The following is a 25,519-nucleotide window of genomic DNA, read 5'->3' on the forward strand; positions in this document are numbered from 1 at the left end:
GGCATGTGAAACAGACAATACATACAATGTCTAAAAACATGTGCCCTACTCCAACGCTTTATAGGATAGTCACAAAAAACACAATAAACATAGTGATCAACAATCACATGGTGGCCAAGGGTCTTGCACCCAGCTGTATGCTACCTTGAATTTTTTTGTAAAAGGTAGTAAGTAGTGCTATATAAATTTTGGAAATCAATTAATTATTTGTCCAGACTCCTTGGACCCATTAGAAATATGTCGATGTGTTTCGGCCTAAAACCTCAAGGCCTCATCAGGACTGTCGGAGAACACTGGCACCACTTTCCATCTAATTAAAGAAAGTGTCCGAGCTAGATTAATCCGTTCCAGAGTGCTATCTACTGGCGCCACTCGGTTTAAATACCAGCATCTGTATGTTAATTTCCTAATGTTTTCCTATATTATGCCAGTCCACACAAGTTAGCGATCCCTGTGTTATCGAGCGGCGTCCCATCTTCGTCCGATGACACAGGCTTAAAACCGGAGCTCCGGAGCCATGCGTGCCTACGAATGGTTACTGCGGTGTTCACTGTCCTTGCCGCCATGTCTGCTGATTCCATAGCCGACCTTATTTGATTGTTTGAGATAGTTTGTCCTTCCTCAAAAACCTATTGGGCACGTTTTTGGTACTCCTTGGGAAGGTGCTGAACGAGATGTTGCATTTCATCCCAATGTGCCCTGTCGTATCGAGCCAGTAGAGCCTGGGAATTGGCGATCCGCCATTGATTGGCTGACTGTGCTGCCACCCTCTGGCCTGCTGCATCGAATTTCTGACTTTCCTTGTCGGGCGGTGGGGCGTTGCCTGAGGATTGGGAGTTTGCCCTCTTTCGGGCTGCTCTCACTACCACCGAATCAGGAGTTAATTGTTGTGTGATAAACACAGGGTCCGTTGGGGGCGGTTTATATTTCTTCTCCACCCTAGGCGTGATGGCTCTGCCTTTTACCGGGTCCTGGAACATTTGCTTGGCGTGTTTTAACATGCCTGGTAGCATTGGCAAACTTTGGTATGAGCTGTGAGTGGATGCCAATGTGTTAAACAAAAAGTCGTCCTCTATTGGCTCTGCATGCATTGCTACATTATGAATGTAGCTGCCCTTGAAACCACCTGCATATATGCAGTGCTGTCCTCAGGTGGTGACGGCCTTGCCAGGTAGCAATCGGGTCTATTGTCTGAGACCGGTGCATCATACAAGTTCTATGCATCCGGGTCATCTTGCGTCATCCCCGTGTGTGTCGGCGATTGCATCATTGGGGGTGTCGCTACTGGGGACAGGTGTGGCGAATGCAATGGAGATTGCTGTGGCGAGAACCTTGGTGGTGTTTTGTCTTTAGCCACTTTCGCTTTTGGCTGCATTTCCGTCTCCTGGAAAGCTAGCTTTCATTTGATCTTTATAGGGGGAAGAGTTTGGATTTTCCCTGTGTCCTTTTGTATGTGCAGCTTCCTCTGGGTATGGTCTGGCTCTCCAAGCCCAGTTCTTGTTCAAATCGGTGCCCTTGCAACTGACTTGATAGGCCTTGCTCTTCTGTATAGGAGCCTGTTTTTGGCTCCGAGGCTGCATGTTTCAGCACCAAAGCTTTTTGTACAGTCTTTTCTGTCTCTGAGGAAACCTTCTTGACTTTTGGGGTGCCGAACTCTTGGTGCCAAGATTGTTCGGAGCCGGTATCTCGACCTGAGTCGGATGTCTTCGGCTGCTGGGAGGCCTTTTTTGGTGCCGATGTTTGGTCACTGTGTTTTCGGGTTAAGCCATGGCCTGTTGGCGGTGGTATCCCCTTGGCCTTTATTATTTTTGAGTGAGTCTTTGCCGGGGCTGGTTTACTCACAGTTTGTTGCTGCGTCTTCGGCTGCTCACTTTCAGACTCGTCCGAGTCTCGAATGAAGAATCTCTCCTCTTACTCGACGTCGATCTGCTCGGCCGGTGCCGACGCCATCTGGAGTCTTCAAGCTCTTCGATCTCGTAGTGTTTCCTTGGATCGAAATGCCAGACAGGCCTCGCAAGTATCCTCCCTGTGTTCTGAGACAAACACAGATTACAGACCAAGTGTTGGTCTGTATAATGATACTTTGCATGGCAGTTGGGGCAGAAGCGGAAGGGGGTGCGGTCCATGAGATTTGAAGATGGACGAGGTCGGGCCGACCAGGCCCCACTGGAGAGTGGAAGCCCCGAAGGGCCGCCGGAGCGCTTCTTTCTTCAGTGTCGATGTGCCAATACTAAACCGGTACCGAGCGCGAACAATACCGTCAAATTTTCCGATAACTAACTAACTTTCCTGAATCGAAAAGCGGAGCGAAGAGGAACACGTCCAAACCCGATGGCGGAAAGAAAACAATCTAAGATGGAGTCGACGCCCATGCGCAATGGAGCCGAAAGGGAGGAGTCCCTCGGTCTCGTGACTCGAAAAGACTTCTTCGAAGAAAAACAACTTGTAACACTCCGAGCCCAACACTAGATGGCAGGCTAATGCACAGCATGTGTATCTGCAGCAAGGAGGGGTGCCAGTCGTTCTTGTTGTGCTGATGGTTATTTGGTGTAAATCCGTTCAGTAGTTTTTCAGATATTAAAGGGAAAATAAATTTATTTAGGACTGCAAATCTGTTGCAACATTTTCATGGCGATCACAGCAAATTCACAAACGAGCACGACAAAAGGATTTCTGTGATTGGATGGCCGCAACCTGACCAGAAAGTTGCAGCTGCCATTTTAGGTTACGGGACACAGAAAATAAAATAAAAAGTGGTATAAGGAGTCAGGTGGACGTACTCTGACCCGAGGGGTGTGATATAGAGGGTCTTTGAGGTTCAAATTATGACCGTAAATTATTTTTTCATGACCCGCAATGCTTGCAAATATGTCAACACTCAGCACGGCCCTCTTGTGTAACGTCGGGACCAATCTGTGAATATCGGCAAACAAAATAAAAATAAATACAAAATAAAGTAGCAAAAATTATAAATACATATGCAGACTCATTCACAGACCAAATCATTCACTCACAGGCCCACTCAGACACTCATGCACCCACTCACAGACCCACCCAGACACAGACCCACTCAGACCCTCACGCACCCACTCATAAACCCACTCAGACCGTCACACATCCACTCACATAACCACTCAGACCCTCACGCACACCTATTCTCACACCAAGAGAGACAGATACTTCGGCTGTGCGTGGTGAGGGGAGGGTGGTTATGGGGATTTGGCCGCACAACCCCCAGCGTGCACGGACAAAGGCCCTGTGCCGGGTTGTGTGATTATAGGCAAGGATGGCTGCAGGCAAGATTCTGTGGCCAACACCTGCCACACACAGCCAAAGACTGTGAGCAGCGGTGGTTGGATTAACGTATAGTAATTGAAAATACTTTGTGATATAGATATAGATATAGATATAGATATAGATATAGATATAGATACAGATATAGAGTCACTTACCCAGTAGACATCGGTTTGTGGCATGTAGTGCTGCAGATTCACATGCTTTGCATAATTCCTCCATCTAGTGTTGTGCTCGGAGTGTTACAAGTTTATTTTCTTCTCAGAAGCTTTTTCGAGTCACGAGATCGAGTAACTCCTCCCCTCAGTGATAGTGCGCATGGGCATAGGGTCCTTCGTTAGATTGTTTTTCCGCAGATGGGTGAAGTAAGGAGTGAAGAAATGTAAAAATGTACATATATATATATATATATATATATATATATATATATATATATATATATATATATATATATAGTAAGAAAAGAAAGTTTTCATGCAATGTATATACATATTTACATAAAGAAAGTACTATAACAGCTACAGGCTTCCGGGGAGGAGGGAGGGCGCATGTGAATCTGCAGCACTACATGCCACGAACAGATATCTACTGGGTAAGTGACACTTTCCGTTTGATGGCATGTGTAGCTGCAGATACACATACTTTGCATACACTGTAAGCAGTCCCCTCCTAAAGTAAGCGCTGGCTTGCCTGTAGGAGTTGGAGTAGTTTAAATAGTGTTTTAAGCAATGCTTGACCAACATTTGCTTGTTGGCGAGATAGCACATTCACACAGTAGTGTTTAGTAAATGTGTGGACCAAGTGGCTGCTTTGCATATGTCTGCTATTGGTATATTTCCTAAGAGTGCCATTAAAGCTCCTTTCTTTCTAGTAGAATGTGCTTTAGGAGTTACAAATAGTTGCCTTTTAGCTTTAAGATAGCAAAGTTGAGTACACTTTACTATCCATCTGGCTAATCCCGGTTTTGAAATAGGATTACCCTTATGAAGCTGCTGAAAAACCACAAAAAGTGGTTTAGATTTTATGAAATCTTTTGTTCTGTCTTTATAATACATGAGAGCTCTTTTGACATCAAGAGTGTGAAGAGCTCTTTTAGCAACTTAATCTGGCTGTGGAAAGAAGACTGGCAATTCCACTGACAGATGTGAAATGGTGAAATCCCTTTGGGTAGGAATTTAGGATTTTTCCTACGTATTATTTTGTGTTTGTGAATTTGGAAGAAAGGTTCTTCTAAAGTGAATGCTTGAATTTCACTAACTCTACTTAAGGAAGTGATTGCTACTACGGAAGCAACTTTCCATGAGAGAAATTGAAGACTGCAAGAATGCACGGGTTCAAGTGGTGGACCCCATAAGCCTTGTGAGCACAATGTTAAGATTCCAGGCAGGAGCTTGTGGCCCTTTTGTGGAATAACTCTTTTAAGGCCTTCCGTAAAAGCTTTTAAGACAGGAATTCTTAACAGAGAAGCATGCTGTTTTGGAGGTAGGCTGATATTGCTGTTAAATTAATTTTAATAGATGAATATGCTAGATTTGCTTTCTGTAAGTAAAGCAAATAAACGACAATATCCTGTACTGATGCTTTAAGTGGGTCAATGTTTTTGGGTTGACAGTAATATGCATAACGTTTCCATTTAGCTGCATAGCACTGTCTAGTTGTAGGTTTATGCGCTTTCTTAACCTCTCGAGTGCCTTGGAGAAAGTCTCCTCGTCCTACAACTGGGAACTGGGGGTAGTGCTAGCGCTACCCCCCTGTGCTCCCCACCCACCCCCCAAAGTCAGGGATGGAAGGGGAAGCCCTTCCCCTTTCACCCCCGACCACCCCCACCCCCTGTGACGTCCGCGCGCATCGCACGCTGACAATCACAGAGGGCCTCCTCCCATCGCACTGGAAGCTCAGCTTCCAGCGCGATCGAAAGAGAAATGCAAAACATTTCTCTTTCGATCGCATGGGGGAGGCCCAGAGAGGCTTCAAAGGGAAGGAAATGTATTTCCTTCCCTTTGAAGTCTCTCGGAGCGTTTCAAAAGCCGGATTGCTTGTAATCCGGCTTTTGAAACCCCACTAGACACCAGGGATTTTTTTGTTGTTGTTGAAATTGACATAAGTGAGCGACCCCTTGGGCAAGGGTCGCTCCCAATGGGGGGCATTTTATTGGAAGGCCTTTTCTGCCAACCCTGGGGGGGCAGAAACCTCTAGGCACCAGGCATCATTTATATTTATATTTTTTTTTTTTTTTTTTTTTTTTTTTGAGGTGGGGAGCGACCCCTTAGGCAAGGGTCGCTCCCTTAGGGAGCAAATATTTAGGCCATTTCTGCCCCCATTGGGGGCAGATTGGCCTATTTTGATGAGGCCAATCTGCCCCCAAGAGGGACAGAAACCACTATACACCAGGGAGTTTTGTTTTTTTTACGTGAATTTCACGCAAGGAGAGCGACCCCTTAGGCAAGGGTCGCTCCCCTGGGGGGAAAATTTATTTTAGGGCATTTCAGCCCCCCTGGGGGGCAGATCAGCCTATTTTGATTAGGCCGATCTGGGGGCAGAAGCCACTAGGCACCGGGGATTATTTTTTTTTTGTGCTAATGTGATGCAGGGGGAGCGACCCCGTAGGCAAGGGTCGCTCCCCTGGGGGGCAAATTGCATTTAGATCATTTCTGCCCCCCCAGGGGGAGATCAGCCTATTGTTATTAGGCCGATCTTCCCCCAGGGGGCAGAAACCTCTAGGCGCCAGGGCAATTTTTTTTTTTTTTTTTTTTTTGAGATGGGGAGCGACCCATTAGGCAAGGGTTGCTCCCCTGGGGGGCAAATTGTATTTAGACCATTTCTGCCCCCAAGGGGGCAGAAACCACTAGGCACCTGTTTTTTTTTTTTTTTTGCCATCAATGTCACGCGGGGGGGGCGACCCCATAGGCAAGGGTCGCTGGAGGGGGGGGGGGGGTTGTCAAATTTATTTTAGGCTTCTGGGTAACAGAACCTGGTCAGAGCCCCACAAGTCACCCCATCTTGGATTTCCCTACGTCTTTAGTTTTCAATAATGCACAGGTTTGGTAGGTTTGCCTAGGTGCCAGCTGAGCTAGGGGCCAAAATCTACAGGTAGGCACTTTGCAAAAACACCTCTGTTTTCTTTAAAAAAAAAAATGTGATGTGTCCACGTTGTGTTTTGGGGCATTTCCTGTCGCGGGCGCTAGGCCTACCCACACAAGTGAGGTATCATTTTTATCGGGAGACTTGGGGGAACATAGAATAGCAAAACAAGTGTTATTGCCCCTTGCCTTTCCCTACATTTTTTCCTTCCTTCCAAATATAAGAGAGTGTGTAAAAAAGACGTCTATTTGAGAAATGCTAGTATGGTCACCCCGGAATTCAGAGATGTGCAAATAACCACTGCTCCTCAACACCTTATCTTGTGCCCATTTTGGAAATACAAAGGTAGCTATTTTTCACTCTTTATATTTCAGCAAATGAATTGCTGTATACCCGGTATAGAATTAAAATGAATGAAAACGCACTGCAGGGTGCAGCTCATTTATTGGCTCTGGGTACCTAGGGTTCTTGATGAACCTACAAGCCCTATATATCCCCGCAACCAGAAGAGTCCAGCAGACGTAACAGTATGTTGCTTTCAAAAATCTGACATTGCAGGAAAAAGTTAGAGTAAAACGTAGAGAAACATTGCCATTTTTTTCACCTCAATTTCAATATTTTTCTTTTTCAGTTATTTTCTATAGAAAACCCTTGTAGGATCTACACAAATGACCCCTTGCTGAATTCAGAATTTTGTCTACTTTTCAGAAATGTTTAGGTTTCTGGGAGCCAGCATTGGTTTCACGCCCATTTCTGTCACTGACTGGAAGGAGGCTAAAAGCACAAAAAAATTGTAAAAATGGGGTACGTCCCTGTAAAATGCCAAATTTGTGTTGAAAAATTGGGTTTTCGGATTCAAGTCTGCCTGTTCCAGAAAGCTGGGAAGCTGGTGATTTTAGCACCGCAAACCCTTTGTTGATGCCATTTTCAGGGGAAAAAACCACAAGCCTTCTTCCGCAGCCACTTTTTCCCATTTGTTTTAAAAAAAAACATTTTCACTGTATTTTGGCTAATTTCTTGGCCTCCTTCAGGGGAACCCACAAAGTCTGGGTACCTCTAGAATCCTTCGGATGTTGGAAAAAAAAGGGACGCAAATTTGGCTTGGATAGCTTATGTGGACAAAAGTTGAGGGCCTAAGCGCGAACTGCCCCATATAGCCAAAAAAAGGCCTGGCACAGGAGGGGGAAAAGGCCTGGCAGCGAAGGGGTTAAGAATGTCCATACATTCTGATGGAAGCTGTAGATATCCAAACTATGACCTCAGGAGCCAAATCGCTAAGTTGAGCACACTGGGATTTGGATGCCTGATTTGACCTTTTGGTTTGAGTCAATAGGTCTGGTCTGTTTGGGAGCTTGTGATGTGGTACTACAAAAAGATCCAACAGTGTTGTGCACCAGTGTCGACGTGCCCACATGGGAGCTATGAGTATCACTGTGAGGGATGTGTGATGGATCTTGTTGACGAGAAATTGAATATGTAGGACAGGGGGAAAAGTGTAAGCAAATATCCTGACCAACTGATCCATAGAGCTTTTCCCTTGGATCGAGGGTGTGGGTACCTGAATGTGAAGTTTGGGCATTTTGTGTTTTCGCTTGTTGCAAAGAGGTCTGTGTGGTGTTCCCCACATGCGAAAGTACTGTTTAATCACTTGTTGGTGAATTTCCCATTTGTGTATTTGTTGCTGGGTCTTGCTTAAGAGGTCCACTACTTGATTGTGTATTCCTGGGACATACTCTGCTAGCAGTTGAACGCAATTGTGAATTGCCCATTTCCAAATTGTCTTTGCTAGAAGGGGCAATTGAGATGTGTGCCCCCCCATTTTTGCAGATAATACATAGTTGTCATGTTGTCTGTCCTTATTAACACTGTTTTGTGTATGATCTGTGGCTGAACTGCTTTGAGTGCTAAGAACACTGCTAGCAATTTCAAGTGATTCATGTGGTAAGTTTGTTGGATTGAGTCCCATTCTCCCTGTATAGTAAGATTGTTGAGATGGGCTCCCTAACCTGTCATTCCAGCATTTGTGGCGATTATGGTCTGTGGCACAGGGTCCTGAAATGGCCGCCCTTTTGCTACGTTGGTGTGATTCCACCATTGCAGAGAGTTGTACGTTTGGCGGTCCAAACAACACTAGATCATGAAGTTGACCCTGTGCCAGAGACCATTGTTGCAAGAGACACTGTTGTAGGGGTCTCATGTTTAGACGTGCATTGGGTACTATCGCTATGCACGATGCCGTCATTCAAGAGTTTTTTATGATAAACCTTACTGAGTAAGTTTGATTGTATTGTAGGTGATATGAGATTGTGGAAAGCTTGAATTCTCTGTAAGCTTGGGTAAGCTAATGCTGACTGAGTGCTCAGAATTGCTCCCAAATATGGCTGTATTTGCGCTGGTTGCAGATGAGATTTTTGGTAATTGACTGTCAACCCTATACTGTGTAGGATATCGATTATGTATTGTGTGTGCTGTTGACAAGTTTGAATGGTGCTGGCTTTTATGAGCCATTCGTCCAGATAGGGAAAGACATGCATTCTGAGGTATGCTGTAACCACTGCTAGGCATTTGGTGACTGCCCTTAGTGCTGCTGTTAGCCCAAAGGGGAGTAGTTTGAATTGGTAGTGCTTGCCTGCTATCACAAATCTTAAGTATTTGCAATATGCAGGATGTATGAGAAAATGGAAGTTAGTATTTTTTAGATCTAATGGGGTCATGTAGTCCTGTTTTTGTAGTAAGGGAATGACATCCTGAAGTGTGACCAAGTGGAAATGCTCAGAGAATGTACTGATTGAGGGGGCTGAGATACAGGATTGGTCTGAGAGTACCATCCTTTTTTGGTATGAGGAAGCATAGAAAATATACTCCTGCCCCTTGTTGAAGTATTGGTATGATCTCTATTGCACCTTTTAGTAGAAAAGTGATTGTACTCCTTGTTTTAACAAAATGTGGTGTTCTAGAGAAAGCCTGTGTGAGCGAGGGGGAATGTTTGGTGGAGTAGAGATGAGTTCTAGGCAATAACCGTTCTAGATAATGGACATCACCCATTGATCTGATGTAATGTTGTGCCACTGATGGTAGGAATGTTCCAGTCTTCCTCCCACAGGAGATTTATATTTGGGGGATGTGGAGAAAGTCACTGTTTTGATGAGGTGCGGCACCTCTTGTGGCAGTGGATTTCCCTCTACTTCTAAAGTTGTTACCTCTGTAGGATCCTCTGAAAGACCCTCTGGAGTAATATTTTTGTCTCTGCTATTGTTGGGACTTAGAGGGCTCTGATGTTGATCATATAAAACCACCTCTGAAGTGGGGCTTGCGAAAAGTACCCCGAACAGGTGTTGTATAAAGGACACCCATGGCCTTAGCTCTGTCAGAGCCCTTTTTTAATTTCTCTATGGTGGTAACCACTTCTGGTCCAAAGCACTGCTGTCTGTTAAAGGCATATTAAGTACAGCTTGTTGTACCTCAGGTTTGAACCCTGAAGATCGCAACCAAGCATGCCTTCTGATGATTACACTAGTGTTAATGCTTAGGAGTCGGCATATCTCCAATGATTTGCAGCTTGAGTTGCCACTCTCTTCCTTGCTGAATCAAATTTACTGCTTCCTCTATCGAGGGGAGGAGCATCCCAGTTGACTGACTATTTGCCCTTTTTCTTGCTGCACTAACAAGAGAATCAGGTGGCAATTGTGTGATGAAGAGTGGATCTGATGGTGCAGCTTTTTACTTCTTGTCCACCCTTGGTTTAAGTATCCTAGCCTTTACTGGCGCTTTAAAAACGTCATCTGCATTTTTAAGCATACCTGGGAGCATTGGTACTCCTTGTGTATAGAGGATAGTATGTTAAATAAAAAAAAATCATCCTCTATTGGATTTGAGTGCAACTACACATTGTGATATGCAGCTGCCCTAGCAATGATCTGATTATAGGCCATGGTGTCTTCAGGTGGAGATGGCCTAGTGGGGCATACATCAGGATCATAAGATGGAATAGGGTCTGGTCCATACAAATCCAATGGATCTACCTTTGTAAGGATTGTCACACAAGTCATCCCCACGTGAAGAAACAGGGGATTGCGGAGAAAACTGTGCAGGTGGTGGAGGAGTAACAGGTGGTGGAGACGTGAGAAGCAAAGGAGAATGTGGTGGTGAAGGCTGATGTACTGCCTTTGGTTTCTCCTTGTGTTTCAAAATCTTGGCAGGTGAAGGCCCCGCTTTCAAAGTCTCTTGGAGAGCGTTTACTTTTAAACTGTAGGAGGAGGAGAAGCAATAATCCTTCCAGTATCCTTATGGATTTGAAGTATGAGCCTAATGTTTGACGATTCTACTGCAGTTTGAACATATTTCTTCCCCACAGGTTTGAGCTCCGAAAGCTTGGAGACCAAATGTTTTAATCGGGCCGAGAAGGTCAGCTCCGAAACTGATGGAAGCTTTCTCTGTTTCGAAATGGATGTTGGGTGTTTCGGCTCGGAGGAGGAAGATGGATGTTTTGGCTCCGAGGTGGAAGCCTCCACTATTCGAGTCAATCCCGAAACAGTTTTGGAATGCTGTTCAGTCGACACCGACTGCATCTTGGTCTTTTCGATGTCGAACACGAGGGTTGGTTATCGAGATGTATCTTTCGGGTCCGACCATGGCCGGCAAGCGGTGGTGGGACCAAGACCAGTTGTGATGACCTGTTGGGTGGGTTTGGTGATGGGAAGGGACTGGCATACTCACGTACTGTGCCGCTGGCATCACTTGGCTGTCCCCATCGGAAACTGCAGTCTGAGCTTGTTCCTCACCAAAAATGTGGGGCATTTGTTCAGTCGACTTGGATGCCATCTCTAACCGACGTCCTCTTTGATCCCACAGAGTTTTCTTGGAACTGAAGGATCGACACGCCTCACAGTCTTCCTCCTTGTGATGAGGAGAGAGGCAGAGGTTGCACACCAAGTGTTGGTTAGTGTAAGGAAACGTGGCGTGGCACCGAGAGAAAAAGCGGAAAGGAGTCAGATCCATCAGCCTGTGTCGAAATAGGCCCGAGAAGGGTGCGGTCGCCTGAAAGGGCAGTTAAACCGTCCAGATGATACAATGGGGTCGAGTATAGTCTGAAAAACGAGATAGAAAGGCGATACCGACGTTTAGAGAAAAGATAGAGAAGTTCAGATAGTACCAAGCCAAGATCTACCGGAACGAGAGGGAACAAGTCTGAAACCAACAGCGGAAAGAAAACAATCTAACAAAGGACTCAATGCCCATGTGCACTATCACCGAGAGGAGGAGTCACTTTTATCTTGTGACTCGAAAAAGCTTCTTTGAAGAAAAACAACTTATAAACACTGCAAGCCCAACACTAGATGGAGGATTTATGCAAAGCATGTGTATCTGCAAACTTTCACTTATAGCAAAATAGAATGATAGGTCATCATCATTTTTATAAGATAATCAAAAGTTTCAGACACCAAATATTTGACAATGTCATATTTTTAAAAATCATGATCTTTACAATATATATAGATCAAAATGACATCAATAGAAAAACCCATTCTGGTTGTACACTTGCAGTCTTCTCAACCAAAACATGTTTTGCGAAACCTCAACTTTTTCAACAAAACAATCTTACAAATACTACTTGTGCTTAGGGTATTCACCTCCTGTGTGCATGAATAACATTCCTCCTATAGTATTCTTCAATCTCTGATCATGGTTTATCTTAGATCGGGATTTGTCCTACATTCTTTCAGACAGACACATCCTTGGCTTGCCCAGGTCAGAGAAGCAGCTTTGGCTTCTGTCTGTGATCAGTTTATCTGTGTTAAGTTCAAGTGCCTCTGAATTTTACAGAAGTGTCCCATAACCAAAGGCATTTATTTACAAGAAAGGCAAAATATTTCACACACTATGCACCAGACCACTAAGGTAGACTGAAAGTGGACTACTATTTCTAGCAGATTTGTGATAAACTAGTGTGTATCCAACAGAACTGGTCAGCTGACTATAGAACTATTTACCAATACAATGGAGGTGGATACATCTAAATTCTAATAACCCTTAAAAACTCACCAATTTGATTCATTTTATCACACAGCATTACAGGTACCACAGTCCTCAGCCCCCAAGAAATGCTAACATATAGTGCATTATTTTAGTACTATCATCCCTCTGTCGAATGACTTAATTTACAACACAAGCATTGACAAAGATAGATAGACTGATCAATACTATGTAGAGTATATCTTACCCATCATTATTATCAGTTTTGCCCAATTCCAATCTGTCAGGTTGCACTGAAAAACTTATTCGGCAGATGCGTCCATCCTACAATAAAACAAGTAATAATATTGTTTAAATGTTGGTGAAATAAACATACAAATTCATAGGCGTAGACATGGATTGCAGATCAACAACATAAATGGAGGCACCAAACAAAAAATAAGGAGTAAAGATTTGGTATGTGTTGTGCTCGTTACTTACAACAGCTAGGCATATACATCTATATGCATGCACAGATCTTGACAGACAAGCCAGCAAGGCATGCTTAGTGAAGGTTTGTTCAATAAAGTGGACTCTTCTGCTTGATACAGGTTAGAATTGGCACCAATCACACCATTTTAGAGTTTCAGCAGAATGATCGCGGCAATTCATAAAGTTTCGTGAATGGCACAGAGATACAGTGAGTCGAATCCCTACAAATCTCCACCAGAGTTCTGATACAGCAAAAACTGTGGTCATAGCATCAAGACTCATGAGTGCCTGAGCTTCCACAAGTAGCTCTTAAGAATCTTTCAGCAGCAGGTGAGGGGCAACAGGAAAATTCAAAAAGATGGTGTTAATTCTGCCAATACTCAAAACCTATGAATGTTCAGTTTTTTAATATGCAATTGCACTAATGTGGTCTACTAAACAGTGGTAGTGCTACTGTAAAGGTAATCAGACACCTCTGCCAATTTAGGAAGTGAAATAGTTTGAGGGATCCTGGAACGGATGACTGATGGAAAATGTCCTACTACCACAGATTCTTTTCTTACCATAGAAAGTGATCTGCATCTCATATTATTAAAAGCCTAATAGCAATGTCAGCCAGTGGATGGCTTTTGCTTGCCACATGAACAGAAGATTTCAATGTAAAAGTGAAAGCCCTCAAATCCTAAAAGCTACATAATGGGACAAAAGATGTTTTTGATAAGATAAGGACATTCCCTTCATAGGGAGAGCCAAGATTAGCTCCTTAAAGAAATAGAGGGTGGCATGCTTCCAGTCCTAGGTCACAAACCATGCATGTCGTAATGCAGACTCAAATGGATACTTTCTAATAACCAGGAATACGTTATTCGGTCGTGTGCACACGCAAATATTATCTATATACATATTCACTTACAAAGCTCAAAAGGTTACAGGGAAGTTTTAGTTGTGTTTTGAATTTACTCAAATAAAACCATAGAAAGTCAGTAGCTGTAGTTAGAGTTATTTCAAGTAACTATAACTAATGGCCTAAGGTAACTATAACTCGCACCCCCGCCATGCACATTTGTTTCTTCAATAATTTAAGTAAATAATGTTTCATTGATATTTTTATTGACATTATAAAAGTTGTCATGAGTGTTGTAATATATCTGGGGTAATTAGCAGTACATGGTGGGAGTACTAGTTATAGTTACTTTAGGAAGCAAATTATAGTTACTTGAAATAACTAACTACACCTGCTGAATTTCTACGGTTTTGTGCAAGTAAATTCAGAACCGATTACATCCCTGTAACCTTTGGCTTTTTAAGTGAATTTCTAAGGTTTTGATAAGTATATATCGTAACTATGACGCCCCTGTAAACTGAGGTTTTTTTTCCCCAGTGAATTTCTATGGTTTTTGTAACGTAAATTAATTTTAATTACTAAACGTTAATCCAGCCACTGCCACACACGGATAGCCACCCAACCCCATGCTGCACACTACCTCTGACCATACGCAACGGGAGTTGGACGCAAGGCCTGTCTTGGGTGTGAGAGGCTGTCTCTGGGTGTGAGAGTGGCGGAGTGTGTGTCTGTCTGGGTGTTACAGGGTCTATATGGGTATGAGTGTGTCAAACTGCACTTCAATAGATGAAGGATGCATTCACCTCCACAAGGTATTTCAGATCATTTTTCAATACAGAAAAACAAAGTAAACACACTTGATTAGCATTCTCCAAGCCCAGGAGTTAGAATCATTTGTCCTGTCCAGAAGTGGAGCTTCAACTGGGGCTCCTGCTACATTTATATTTGTAAGTGCTTGCTGCGGAGTTTGAATTTCTGTGAAATTAGCATTATGGCCAGAACAGAAGCTCACCTGCTCCTTTATCGAACAAGAGTTCAGTTTGCACTAAATGTCTACCCAACTGAATCACTTTCTACTAGTTAGTAAGTGCTACCTGTTTGGTAAATGTGCAGTGTGGGCAAACGGGGCTCCTCCCCTGGACGATTTTATTTCCAGAGACACCAGGGTCTACTATATGGCCGAACTCGTCCCCAGGGACCCCATCCCCCAGGGCCCATCCTTCAATAAATAGAGAAGGGGGGGGGGGGACATGACGCAGACAAAGATAAAATCATCCATATGTCCTGGGTGCCCCACAGGGCACCTAGTGTGCAATGGGACCATGGGAGAAGCTACAAGGCCCAGCCAGCTTTCCACCTTCTGCGGGAGCCGGCACTGCTGTCACAGGCAGGCAGGTGCTAAACATACAGCTCCTTGTCTGTGAGAGCAATAGTTTCCTCTGTTTCCCTGTCAGCATGTCTGTGGACAGGGAAACAGAGGAAACCTCCGCTTCCAGCAAGCGAAAGCGGTTTGACAGCTCTCACTTGCTAAGAGCAGAGTGCTTGCTATGACTTGGCGGGAGCAGTCAAAGCTCCAGCCAAGTCAGAGCAAACAGCTGTGCCCCAGGACATAGGAGCCAGCCCTTGGGGGTGGCGGTACCCACGGCCATCTGTGGCTCGAGGGGGACCCCCTCCAACACTGTATTTGCCGTTACAGAGGTGGTGGTCCCCAGGGCAGAAGGACACCCTTTATTCTCTTATTTCAGCCCCAGGGAAGGGTGGAGGGCTCCCCCTGCCTTTATTTATAACATGTCGCCAGGACCTTGCCCACTCAGGGGTTTTCTTAAAACAAGAGCGGGAGGCTATTTTTTGTTTTCCCAATTCGCCCCCAAAAATAGTTTTTGCCCTGGGAGACCCCAGCACCAGGGCTAAGGTGTCAGTGCGTCCCTAACCTAGCCCCCTTTCTAATTTTTTATATTTTTTTCTGGGACCCACCTGAAGCAGAGTCCCAGGATGGCTGGCAACACTTTCTTGTTGAAGTGTTGGCGGCCAATCAGATCTCCGCACAACAACGGGAGGGTTGCGGAGCCTCCGCGTCCCTATATATACAGATTTGAATTTTCTTTAATATCTCAAAAACTACTGAACAGATTTACACCAAGTAACAAAAAGGGCGCATTCTGGACCAAGAGATAGCTTTCTGCCAAATTTGGTGTAAATTCGTCCAGTGGTTCGGCTGCTACTCCTGTTCAAAATCCCTATAGGATTTAACTTGGAGTAAACAGGTTTTGGGACCTCCCACCCCGCCGCCCCTCTTCCTTTTCTCAGCACCCGCCTGACGGATCATCCCAAAACTTTCATCTGACATGAACGTTGTATTTTTTGGGAGAAAATGTTGTTGAAATTAGTCGGACACCAAAGATATAAGCAAAAAAAAAAATCTAGGCCCTAACTAGAACTTCCTAGTGAGGACCACCACTAGGTAGGTGAGTGGGGGTGGGGGGTGGGTGTGTGTGTGTGTGTGTGTGTGTGTGTATTTATATATGTATATTCAATAAAATGTCAAAATTGAGTGGAAAAGACGCAATGTTTAATCAAACTATCGCTGACAGCAAAATAGTTATAGATTGACAATTCATCATTTGTTTTTTGTAAGATCATCGAAAGTTTCAGACTTTAAATATTTGACAAAGTAAAACGTATTCCAAAATCATGATCTTTACAACATATAGATCATTTTGACATCGATAGAAAAAAAACATTGTGGTTGTAGACCTGCAGTCTTCTCAACCAACACGTGTTTTTTTTTTGCGGAACCTCCACTTTTTTCAATGATCTCATCATATTTCTTCAGTCATATTTCTTCAGGCCTTGGATGAGATCACCTGTGGTGTGTAGGATGCCCTAAAGGGGAGGGGTTTCAGTCTGGAGAGCACCAGTGCTTGCATGAACAATAGTTCTGAAGTCGTTTGTTTTCTGAAAGAAATGTGTTTTTTTGTTTTTTTTTAAAGAACACAATGCTGGTACCAGGGCTTTTTTTGTTTTTCAGCAATACGTTCCTAAAGGGATAAGCTGATGTGCAGTGTGACTTTAAAAAATTAGCTGTGGTTCGAAGAAGTCAGTTCGTGTCATTCAGTCTGGTTTCTGTTTGTTGTACTTGGCAAATACCAGAAATTCTGCCTTGGTTGGACTAATCCTCAGATAGACACTGAACATCTAGGTCTGGATGATGTACAGGTAGTGTGAGGAACTGCATGTTTGAGGCAGAGAAGAATGCCAGGTATTTATATATTGGTGAATCTTTTCTGTGAGAAGAGCACCAAGCGGCTCCATGAAGAATCTGAAAATGATAAATGGTGGTACAGAACACCAGAGGACTCAAAGGTAATTAAGTACTTTTTGAAATCTGGAGGTGTCCATGTGAACAAACTAGTGTCTGTTGGAAACGCAGGAGGCAAACCAGTGAAGGACACTGCTGGTGAATCCCACTCGAGACTTCATGGTGCATACGAGGATGGGATGGTCGACTATGTGTCAGGCAGGTGAGAGGCCCAGCAAAATCAGGAGACATGGATCACCTTCATCTCGGTCACAAAGACATCATCTACCATGTGCAAGGTAGCAGTCTCCATGCTACACTGTAATTTGAAGCCCAACTAGTAGTCGCACAGGAGGCCATTAGTATTAATGTGATCTTGTTATGACCAAAATGGGATGGCTGTCTTCTACGGAAGGCAAATCAGAGTAAGTAATCTATTCTGGTCATCACACAAGAAGGGTTTTTATGAAGACCAGTGGAGTAGGGATGGGTTTGGAGTTCCAGGTTAATCAACTGTAGGAACAATGAGTCTCTCAGCTAGAGTGAACTGGTGATTATGCTCTGCCATCACCATTTGAAATTCAACTTCCAGCAATGTATTACTGACATACCACCGAATAACCGCTACATTGTGCATCACTCCATTTGCAGCCAATGGGAACGGTAAGCCCTAGACTAAACCTCTAGAGACCAGTTTCAGAAAGTTAACAGAAGTGTGCAATTTTATCTCGTTTTATGACTCCATGTGGATGGAAGGCTATTGGCTGGCATGGAAATGTATTAAAGATACCAATGATGCAGAAGGAAAATGGTACTTACACAGTAAGCATCTGTTTGCGGCATGTAGTGCTGTAGATTCACATGCTTTGCATATTTCTACCATCTAGTGTTTTGCAAGTTGTTGGTCTTTAAAAAGTCTCATGTCACAAAGTGTAGCGGCGACTCCTTTTGCTGGTAATGCACATTATCAACTCCATTGTAGATTGGTTTGTGCAGGCGGGGTGTGAATGGAATGGAGTGTAGTGTACGAGTAATTAAAGGGATGTCCAAGCAAATGCAAATGTACCTGTAAGGGAAATAAACTGCAACGGCAATAGGTGTCGGGGAGAAGGGTGGGTGCATGTGAATCTACAGCCCCTACATGCCACAAATAGATGCTTCTTGCGTAAGTAACATTTTCAGTTTGATAGCATGTGTGGCTGTGGATGCACATGCTCTCCATAGACTGTAAAGCAGTGCCCTGCAGAAGTGTTGGCTAACCTGTGGGTGTTGCAGTTGTCTGCAAAAGTGTACGTAGCACTTCCTGTCCTACATTAGCATGCTAAGATTTCCACGCAATAATACTTGGTGAAGGTGTGTGGTGTGGACCATGTCACTGACTTACATATGTCAGCTATGGGAATATTTCCTAAAAAGGCAATGGTTGCTCATTTTTTTTTTTTTTTTTAAACAAGTGGAGTGTGCTCTAGGAGGAAAAGGTAACGGTATTTTTGGCTTTTCCATAGCACGTTTGGATTCATTTTACAATCCATCTGGCTATGCCATTTTAGATATGGGGTTCCTTTGTGTGGTGGTGAAAAAGCATCAAAAAGTTGTTTAGTCTTTCCAAAAGTTTTAGTTAGATAAATGTAGAATATAAGCGCTCTCTTAACATCTAGTGTGTGAAGAGCTCCTTCTGCAACTGACTCTCGTTAAGGGGAAGAAACTGGAAATGCAACGGATTGGTTGAGGTGGAATTGAGATACCACCTTTGGTAGGAATTTAGAGTTGGTGCGAAGAATCACTTTATCTTTGTGTATTTGAAAACATTGTTATTGTAAGTTTAAAGCCTAGAGCTCACTAACACACCTAAGTGAAGTGATAGCAAAATAAAATGCTAATTTCCATGTTAATAACTGAAGAGGGTATGAATGTAGAGGCTTAAATGGCAGACCATGAGTCTTGTAAGTACTATATTAAGATTCCAAGAAGAAACTAGAGCAGTCCTTGGTGGAATCACTCATTAAAGCCCTTCCATGAAGGCTTTGGTGACAGGAATTTTGAGATGTGAAAGATGCTGCCTGTTCTGAAGGTAAACGGCCTCGCAGCAAGATGCAATCTTATGTAAACGTACACCAAATTTGTTTTTTTGCAAATGAAAAAGGTAGGAAAGAATGTTTTGCACTGACTTTGAAAGGGTACACTTGTTTTGAATGGCAAAAGCAAATAAGTCTAAATTTTGCTGCATAGCATGCTCTAGTGGTAAGCGTGTGTGTTTAAGAATGTCCATACATTCTAGATGCAAGTTAAGGTATCCAAATTCTAGGACTTACAAGGGCCATACTGCAACATTTATTTCATTGTGATTTGGGTGCCTGGAATGTCCATGGTTCTTCGTGAGAAGGTCCGGGTTGAGGGGAAGCTTCTTGTGAGAACCTATTGATAGTTCTAGCAGAGTGGTGAACCAAGGCTGCTGAGCCCAAGTGGGAGCTACTAGTATTAGTGTGAGTAATGTTTGCCTGACCTTTCGAACCAGAAATGGAAGAAGAGGGAGAGGCGGAAAAGTGTAGGCAAATATCCCTGACCAATTCATCCATAGACCACTGTCCTTGGATTGAGGGGGAGGAAACCTGGAGGAGACATTTGGGCATTTTGAGTTTTGCACCACTGCGAACAGGTCTATGTCTGGAAACCCCCACTTTTGGAGGTAGGGGAGAAGGACCTCTGTGTTATTGCCACATCCTGCTGAGGTCAGCAAAACTGTTCTGTGTCCTCAGGAGATTTTCCGCTAATTGGTGGATGTTGTGACGAACGGCCCGACGTCAAATTGTATGCGATAGATGAGACAGCTTTAGAGAATGTGTTTCCCCCCTGGTTTCTCCTAATACATGGTTGTCATGTTGTCTGTGCAGATCATGACTACCTTGCCGATCAGGTGATGAGTGAACACTTTCAGCGCTAGTTCAACAGCTAGAAGTTCTAGGTAACTGGGATACCAAACACTGCAGTCTGCATATCAAAGACCTTGGACTGGGAGATCCAGAAGGTGAGCACCCTCCCAGTCTGTGATGCGTCCGTTGTCCACATGGTCTGATGAATAGGGGGGTTGTTTTTTTCTCCATCACTGCAGAAAACAATGGGTCCGGCTGTCTACCAGCACTAGATCCTCCAGCTGACCCTGTGACTGAGACCACTCTTGCGCCAGACATTCCTGCAGTGGACGCATGCGCTCAGCACTATGGTGATGCATGACGCCATCATACCTAGCAGTCTTGTGACACATTTGACTGAGACTTGCTGTTCAGGGTGGAAACAAGATATTTGTGTTTAGACGTTATGGATTCATGCTGTGTTGGGATAAGCTAATCCCAGCTGCGTGTTAAAACAGCTCCAAGATAGGGTTGGATCTGCAGAGGCTGAAGATGAGATTTCTGGAAACTGATGGTGAAGCCTAGTTGAAGTAGCAGGTCTACGGTAGTTTGGGTGTGATGGAGACAAAGTGAGAGCGTGCTGGCTTTGATGAGCCAGTAGTTCAGACATGGAAAGTCATGAATGTTTTGTATGCGCAAGTGTGCGGCTACTACCGCTAGACATTTTGTGCATATGCGAGGTACAGTAGTTACACCGAATGGGAGATCTTTGAACTGGTAGTGGATGCCGATCAAAAATCTGAGGTATTTGCAAGTGCTGGATGTATGGAGATGTGAAACTAGGTGTCATTTTAGTCTATGGCTGACAGGAAATCGCCCTGTTGAAGGGGGTTTATGTCCTGGAGGGTGACCATGTTAAAATGCTGACAGGATGCAATGATTTAATGGTCGTAGATCTAGTAGTGGCTGTAAAGATCTGTCATTCTGGGGGATTAGGAAGTATAGGGGTATACTCCTGACCCTTGATCTTGCGTACGGGCAGGTTCTATAGATCCTTTGAATAAAAGAGCCTGAACTTGCTGTTTGAGCATGGTTACATGTTATATGGAGAGTTTGTCAGCGTGATGTGGAATGTTTGGAGATGTGGAAATGAGCACCAGACAGTAACTATGTTTGATAATATCAAACACCCACTGGTTCGATGTTACATTTTGCAAGTCATGGAAAAAAAATTATAATCGTCCCCAGACGTGTGGAGTAGTCAGAGAGAAGGGGGTCACTGTTTTGTGGCAGAGGTTGTGCCACATCGTGAAGCACTTATGTCCCTTCATTCTGTACGATTTCCACTGTATGTGCCTTTGTAGAATCCTTTAGGGGAGGAACACTGATATGAAATGTCTGTGATGTTGGCTTGGACTTTGGTTTTTAAGATGGGCTGCAGGTACTAGGGGTTTGAAGGGCACCCATGGACTTCGCTACATCTGTGTCCTTTTTCATCTTTTCAAGTGCCTGATCAACTTGAGGGCCAAAAAGATGTTCCTTATCGAAAGGAACATTCAAGATGGTTTGGTACCCTCTGGCTTAAAGCCTAATATGAGTAACCATGTGTGACGACATAGCAGGACACTTGTATTGATTGCTCTGGCAGCTACGTCCAAAGACTTCCTAAGGCACATCTAATAGAATTATTAGAGATTAACAGCCCCTCAGTAACTATTTCCTGGCCTCTCTTCCTATGCTGCTTTGGGAGGTATTGCAGGAGTTCTTCTATCTCAACCCAGTGGGTGCGGTCATACCTAGCTAACAATCCCATAGTGTTGGCTATACGCCAATGACTGGCAGGTTGGGCTGCAACACGCTTACCAGAGTCATAAATGAGCTTGCTCTCCTTGTCAGGAGGTGGATCATTACTGGCAGCTTGGGAATTCGCCCTCTCACGGGCACTGGATACCATTGAAGAATTGGGTGGGATTTGCGACCTGGTAAAAATAGGGTCAGAGGGTGAGGCTTTGTATTTTTTTTCTCCAACCTTGGTGTGTTAATGAATGTAATAGAAGGATCTTTAAAAATGTAGTCTGAGTGCCTCAACATTTCTTTTAGCATAGGGACGTACTGCGTTGCTCTATGTGAAGTAGGGAGGGTCTCGAATAGGAAGGGTACCTGGTGGTAAGAGGCTGCCCTACCAATAAGGTCTTGGAAAAAGGTGGTGTCATCTGGAGGAGACTGCCTAGCGGGGTAAATGGTCTAGGTTACTGTCAACATCTTAAGCTGACCAAGGGTCAGAGGGTTGTGTTAAGTCAAAGGTGTCCTCCCTTGTCCTCTGGTCCCCAGTGAAAGACTGAAGAGACCTCTGAGGGGTGATATCAAGCAGGTCACCTTGTGAAAATGGGGGAAGAGGATGAGGGTAGTGTTTCTGGATAGGGGAGGATGTAAAGTGGTAGAATCTTTCAGTCTTCTTCATGGTAGGAGACAATGACAAAATCGATGGCCTCTTCAAAGGAAAGAAGTTACTTCAATGAAGAAAGCATGATAGTTACAGTTTTTGGCAAAATCCGGCTCGTTTGGGGTTGTATGTGGATTTGTTTTTGTTTGGCATTGAGTTTTTAGCTCATTCTGTGATGAATTGGCTCTACCAAAGCACTTGGTTCTGACTGTGGTGTCTGCTTCATTTTGTCAGAGCCAAAGGGAGTGCATGTTTCAGAGCCGAAACTGGCTGTGGCACAATTTTCAACGCCGAAGCAGTCAATGCCAACTGTGGAGCAGAGTTGATCGTTGCCGAAGGTGGAGCTGTTCGGAAAGGCACCAAGGTGGTCAGTTTAGGCTTGTGCTTCGGTGCCGAGCCTGAGGGCGGAGCATCCGTATTTGATTTTCGGTGCAGACCACGGCCTGTGGCCTGTTGGCAGTGGTAGCCCGATAGCCTTAGTTTCGGAAGAACTTGGGTGTTTTTTTGGCAGGCTGGGGATTCCTGTACTTATAGTATATACTGCACTAATGTGAGATCCTGCATTTCGAGGTCTACCTCTACTTTAGAATCCTTGATCGAAAAGGCCTCTTCCTGCCCCGCAGAGGCCTCTTGGAGTTCCCCCGCCTCCCACTCGACATCCTGGTGTTGAAAGATATCAGGTATATCTTTGGCATACTGTCTCTGCATTTCTCTACAGTGTGCTTTTCGGTCTAGAAGAGTCTTTTTTTTTTTTTTTTTTTTTTTTAAATCAAAAGGACTGACAAGCCTCACCCTCCTCTCTGTGGTCGGGAGACCAACAGATGTCAGACCTGATGTTGGTTCGTGGGAACTTTGCATGGCAACTCGGACAAAAACAGAAAACAGTCTTTTCTATTAGCAAGTCATGACCGAATTCGATGGTAGAGCAAATGAAGGCCTGAAAAAGACAGCCCAGAGGGACTCTGATCAAACACGTAGATCCCGTGGGTGAGATTTTCTTGGTCCTGAAACGCTAAAGATGGGAGTAAATGCATTCAACAATACTGACGAATATGGCTGAACGGAAAAAGTCAGAAAAAACAGTCTCTACCCGGAGTTCGGTGAGACGGGACCAGACCTGACAGCTGAAGAAAATAATCTAACAATGGAGTCGAGGACCATGCACATTGCCAGCAAGAGAAGTCACTACACCATTCAAAAGACATTTCAAAGACAAACAACTTGCAGACTACCGAACCCAACACTAGATGGCAGAAGTATGCAGAGCATGTGTATTTACAGCCACAAATGCTATCAAACATATAGTTAACAAGCACTGGCAAAGCCAATAGGTCACTCCTAGCTACGGGCTTTGCCAATGTGTCTTAGCCATGTTGTACACCAGTGTAGCTGCTGTTCAGTGTTGCTAAAAGTTAGTGGAGTGTGGGCGAGTGGCAAAGAGTGGAGTAGAATATCATGAGTGGAATGGCGAGGAGTGGAGTGGCAGAGAGTGTTGTGTATTGGAGCTGCATAGAGTGGAGTGACACAGACGGTCGTGTATTGGAGTGGCAGAGAGTGTTGTGTATTGGAGTGGCACAGAGTGAGGGGCAGACTCATGTATTGGAGTGGCAGAGAGTGGAGTGGGAGGGAGTGTTGTGTACTGAGTGGCAGAGTGTTATGGAGTGGCAGAGTGGAGAGAACTGGCATGGAGTGGGGAGTCAGGTAGGGCAGAGTCGGGTAAAGTGATGCAGAGGGCAGTGGTGTAGAGTGGAGTCGAGTGGCAGAGTGGAATAGCACAGAGGTGAAGAGTGGAGTAGCACAGAGTGGTGTAGCACACAGTGAAGTAGCATGGAGTAGTGCAGAGTAGTGTGGTGTAGAGTTCAGTGGCAGAGAGTAGGGGGAAGAGCAGAGTGGCATAGAAAGCAGTGGCGCAGAGTGCAGTGACAGGGTGCATTGGCGCAGAGTGCAGTGACAGGGTGCATTGGCGCAGAGTGCAGTGACAGGGTGCATTGGCGCAGAGTGCAGTGGCGTTGAGTGGTACAGAGTGGAGTGGTGCAAGGTAGAATGCTGTTGCGTAGAGTGGCAGAGTGCAATGGCTAAGTGGTGTACAGTGTAGTGACACAGACTGCAGTGGTGTGTAGAGTAGACTGCACTGCCCTGGTGTGTAGAGTAGACTGCACTGCCCTGGTGTGTAGAGTAGACTGCACTGCCCTGCCCTGGTGTGTAGAGTAGACTGCACTGCCCTGCCCTGGTGTGTAGAGTAGACTGCACTGCCCTGCCCTGGTGTGTAGAGTAGACTGCCCTGCCCTGGTGTGTAGAGTAGACTGCCCTGCCCTGGTGTGTAGAGTAGACTGCCCTGCCCTGGTGTGTAGAGTAGACTGCCCTGCCCTGGTGTGTAGAGTAGACTGCCCTGCCCTGGTGTGTAGAGTAGACTGCCCTGCCCTGGTGTGTAGAGTAGAATGCACTGCACTGGTGTGTAGAGTAGAATGCAGGGCGTCAGAGTGAAGTTGTGCAGAGTAGATTAGTGTGGCCTCGAATGGAGTGGTGTAGAGTAGCAAATAGACGCAGAGTGATGCAGAGTGGTGCGGAGTGGTGCACAGTAGAGTGTAGTGGCCTAGAGTGGAGTATTCATGGTGTGGCAGAACACTGCTGTTACAAACAACACATGTTCAATAGAAATGACCATTACATTTGCACAGAGATACAGTTTTGCATCATGTAGGGTAATGATTTGTTTTGATCATATTAAAGTATGCTTCCCACATACTTCAGAAATAACAAAAATGCACTTTATATGTATTCCTAATTCTGATATACTCTGAAATACTTAAATGTTGCTGTGTGCTAGAAAAAAACGAATTAACTCCAAGTATCCATCAAGGTGGTCACATAAATCCTGTCACTTTGACGTCAAAGAAAGAATAGTAGACAAGCTCCCTCAGAAAAAAGTGCCTGACGTTTGATCTGTCTTTGTATGGATAGCAAATATGGGATAAGATTTACAGGCCTGTTTACAGAAAGGAAGAACTCGAAGGGCAGTGTAAATAAGGTTTTGGCAAGGGAAGGACCGAACACATGAGGACAGCCTGAAACAAACAAAGCCAGCAAATGGAAAGCAAGAAAATGAGTTACAAACCACAAAGCCAACGGAAAGCAACGGGCAGAATGCATTCCTAGGTCAACTTTCTGAACGTCCCCAAGATCTCTTAAGCAAACCAGACCACTGCACTGTCTGGTAGGCTGCAACCTAAAAACTATGCAACATTAACCTGCAGTATTAGATTTTT

The 25,519-nt window shown here is 44.5% G+C and overlaps 1 protein-coding gene across 8 annotated transcripts in view; it reads right to left on the bottom strand.

Moving 5' to 3' along the window:
• UBR5 (ubiquitin protein ligase E3 component n-recognin 5) overlaps positions 1–25,519 on the bottom strand; it is a 1,605,594-nt gene that overhangs the window by 1,504,042 nt on the left and 76,033 nt on the right. For all 8 annotated transcript variants that reach the window (XM_069220579.1, XM_069220580.1, XM_069220578.1 and 5 more), the window contains exon 4: positions 12,596–12,672. In XM_069220579.1, the coding sequence (XP_069076680.1) occupies positions 12,596–12,672 (77 nt within the window). The remainder of the gene's footprint in view (positions 1–12,595; positions 12,673–25,519) is intronic.

Source organism: Pleurodeles waltl, chromosome 2_2 (assembly GCF_031143425.1).
Source record: "Pleurodeles waltl isolate 20211129_DDA chromosome 2_2, aPleWal1.hap1.20221129, whole genome shotgun sequence".
Lineage (NCBI taxonomy): Eukaryota > Metazoa > Chordata > Amphibia > Caudata > Salamandridae > Pleurodeles > Pleurodeles waltl.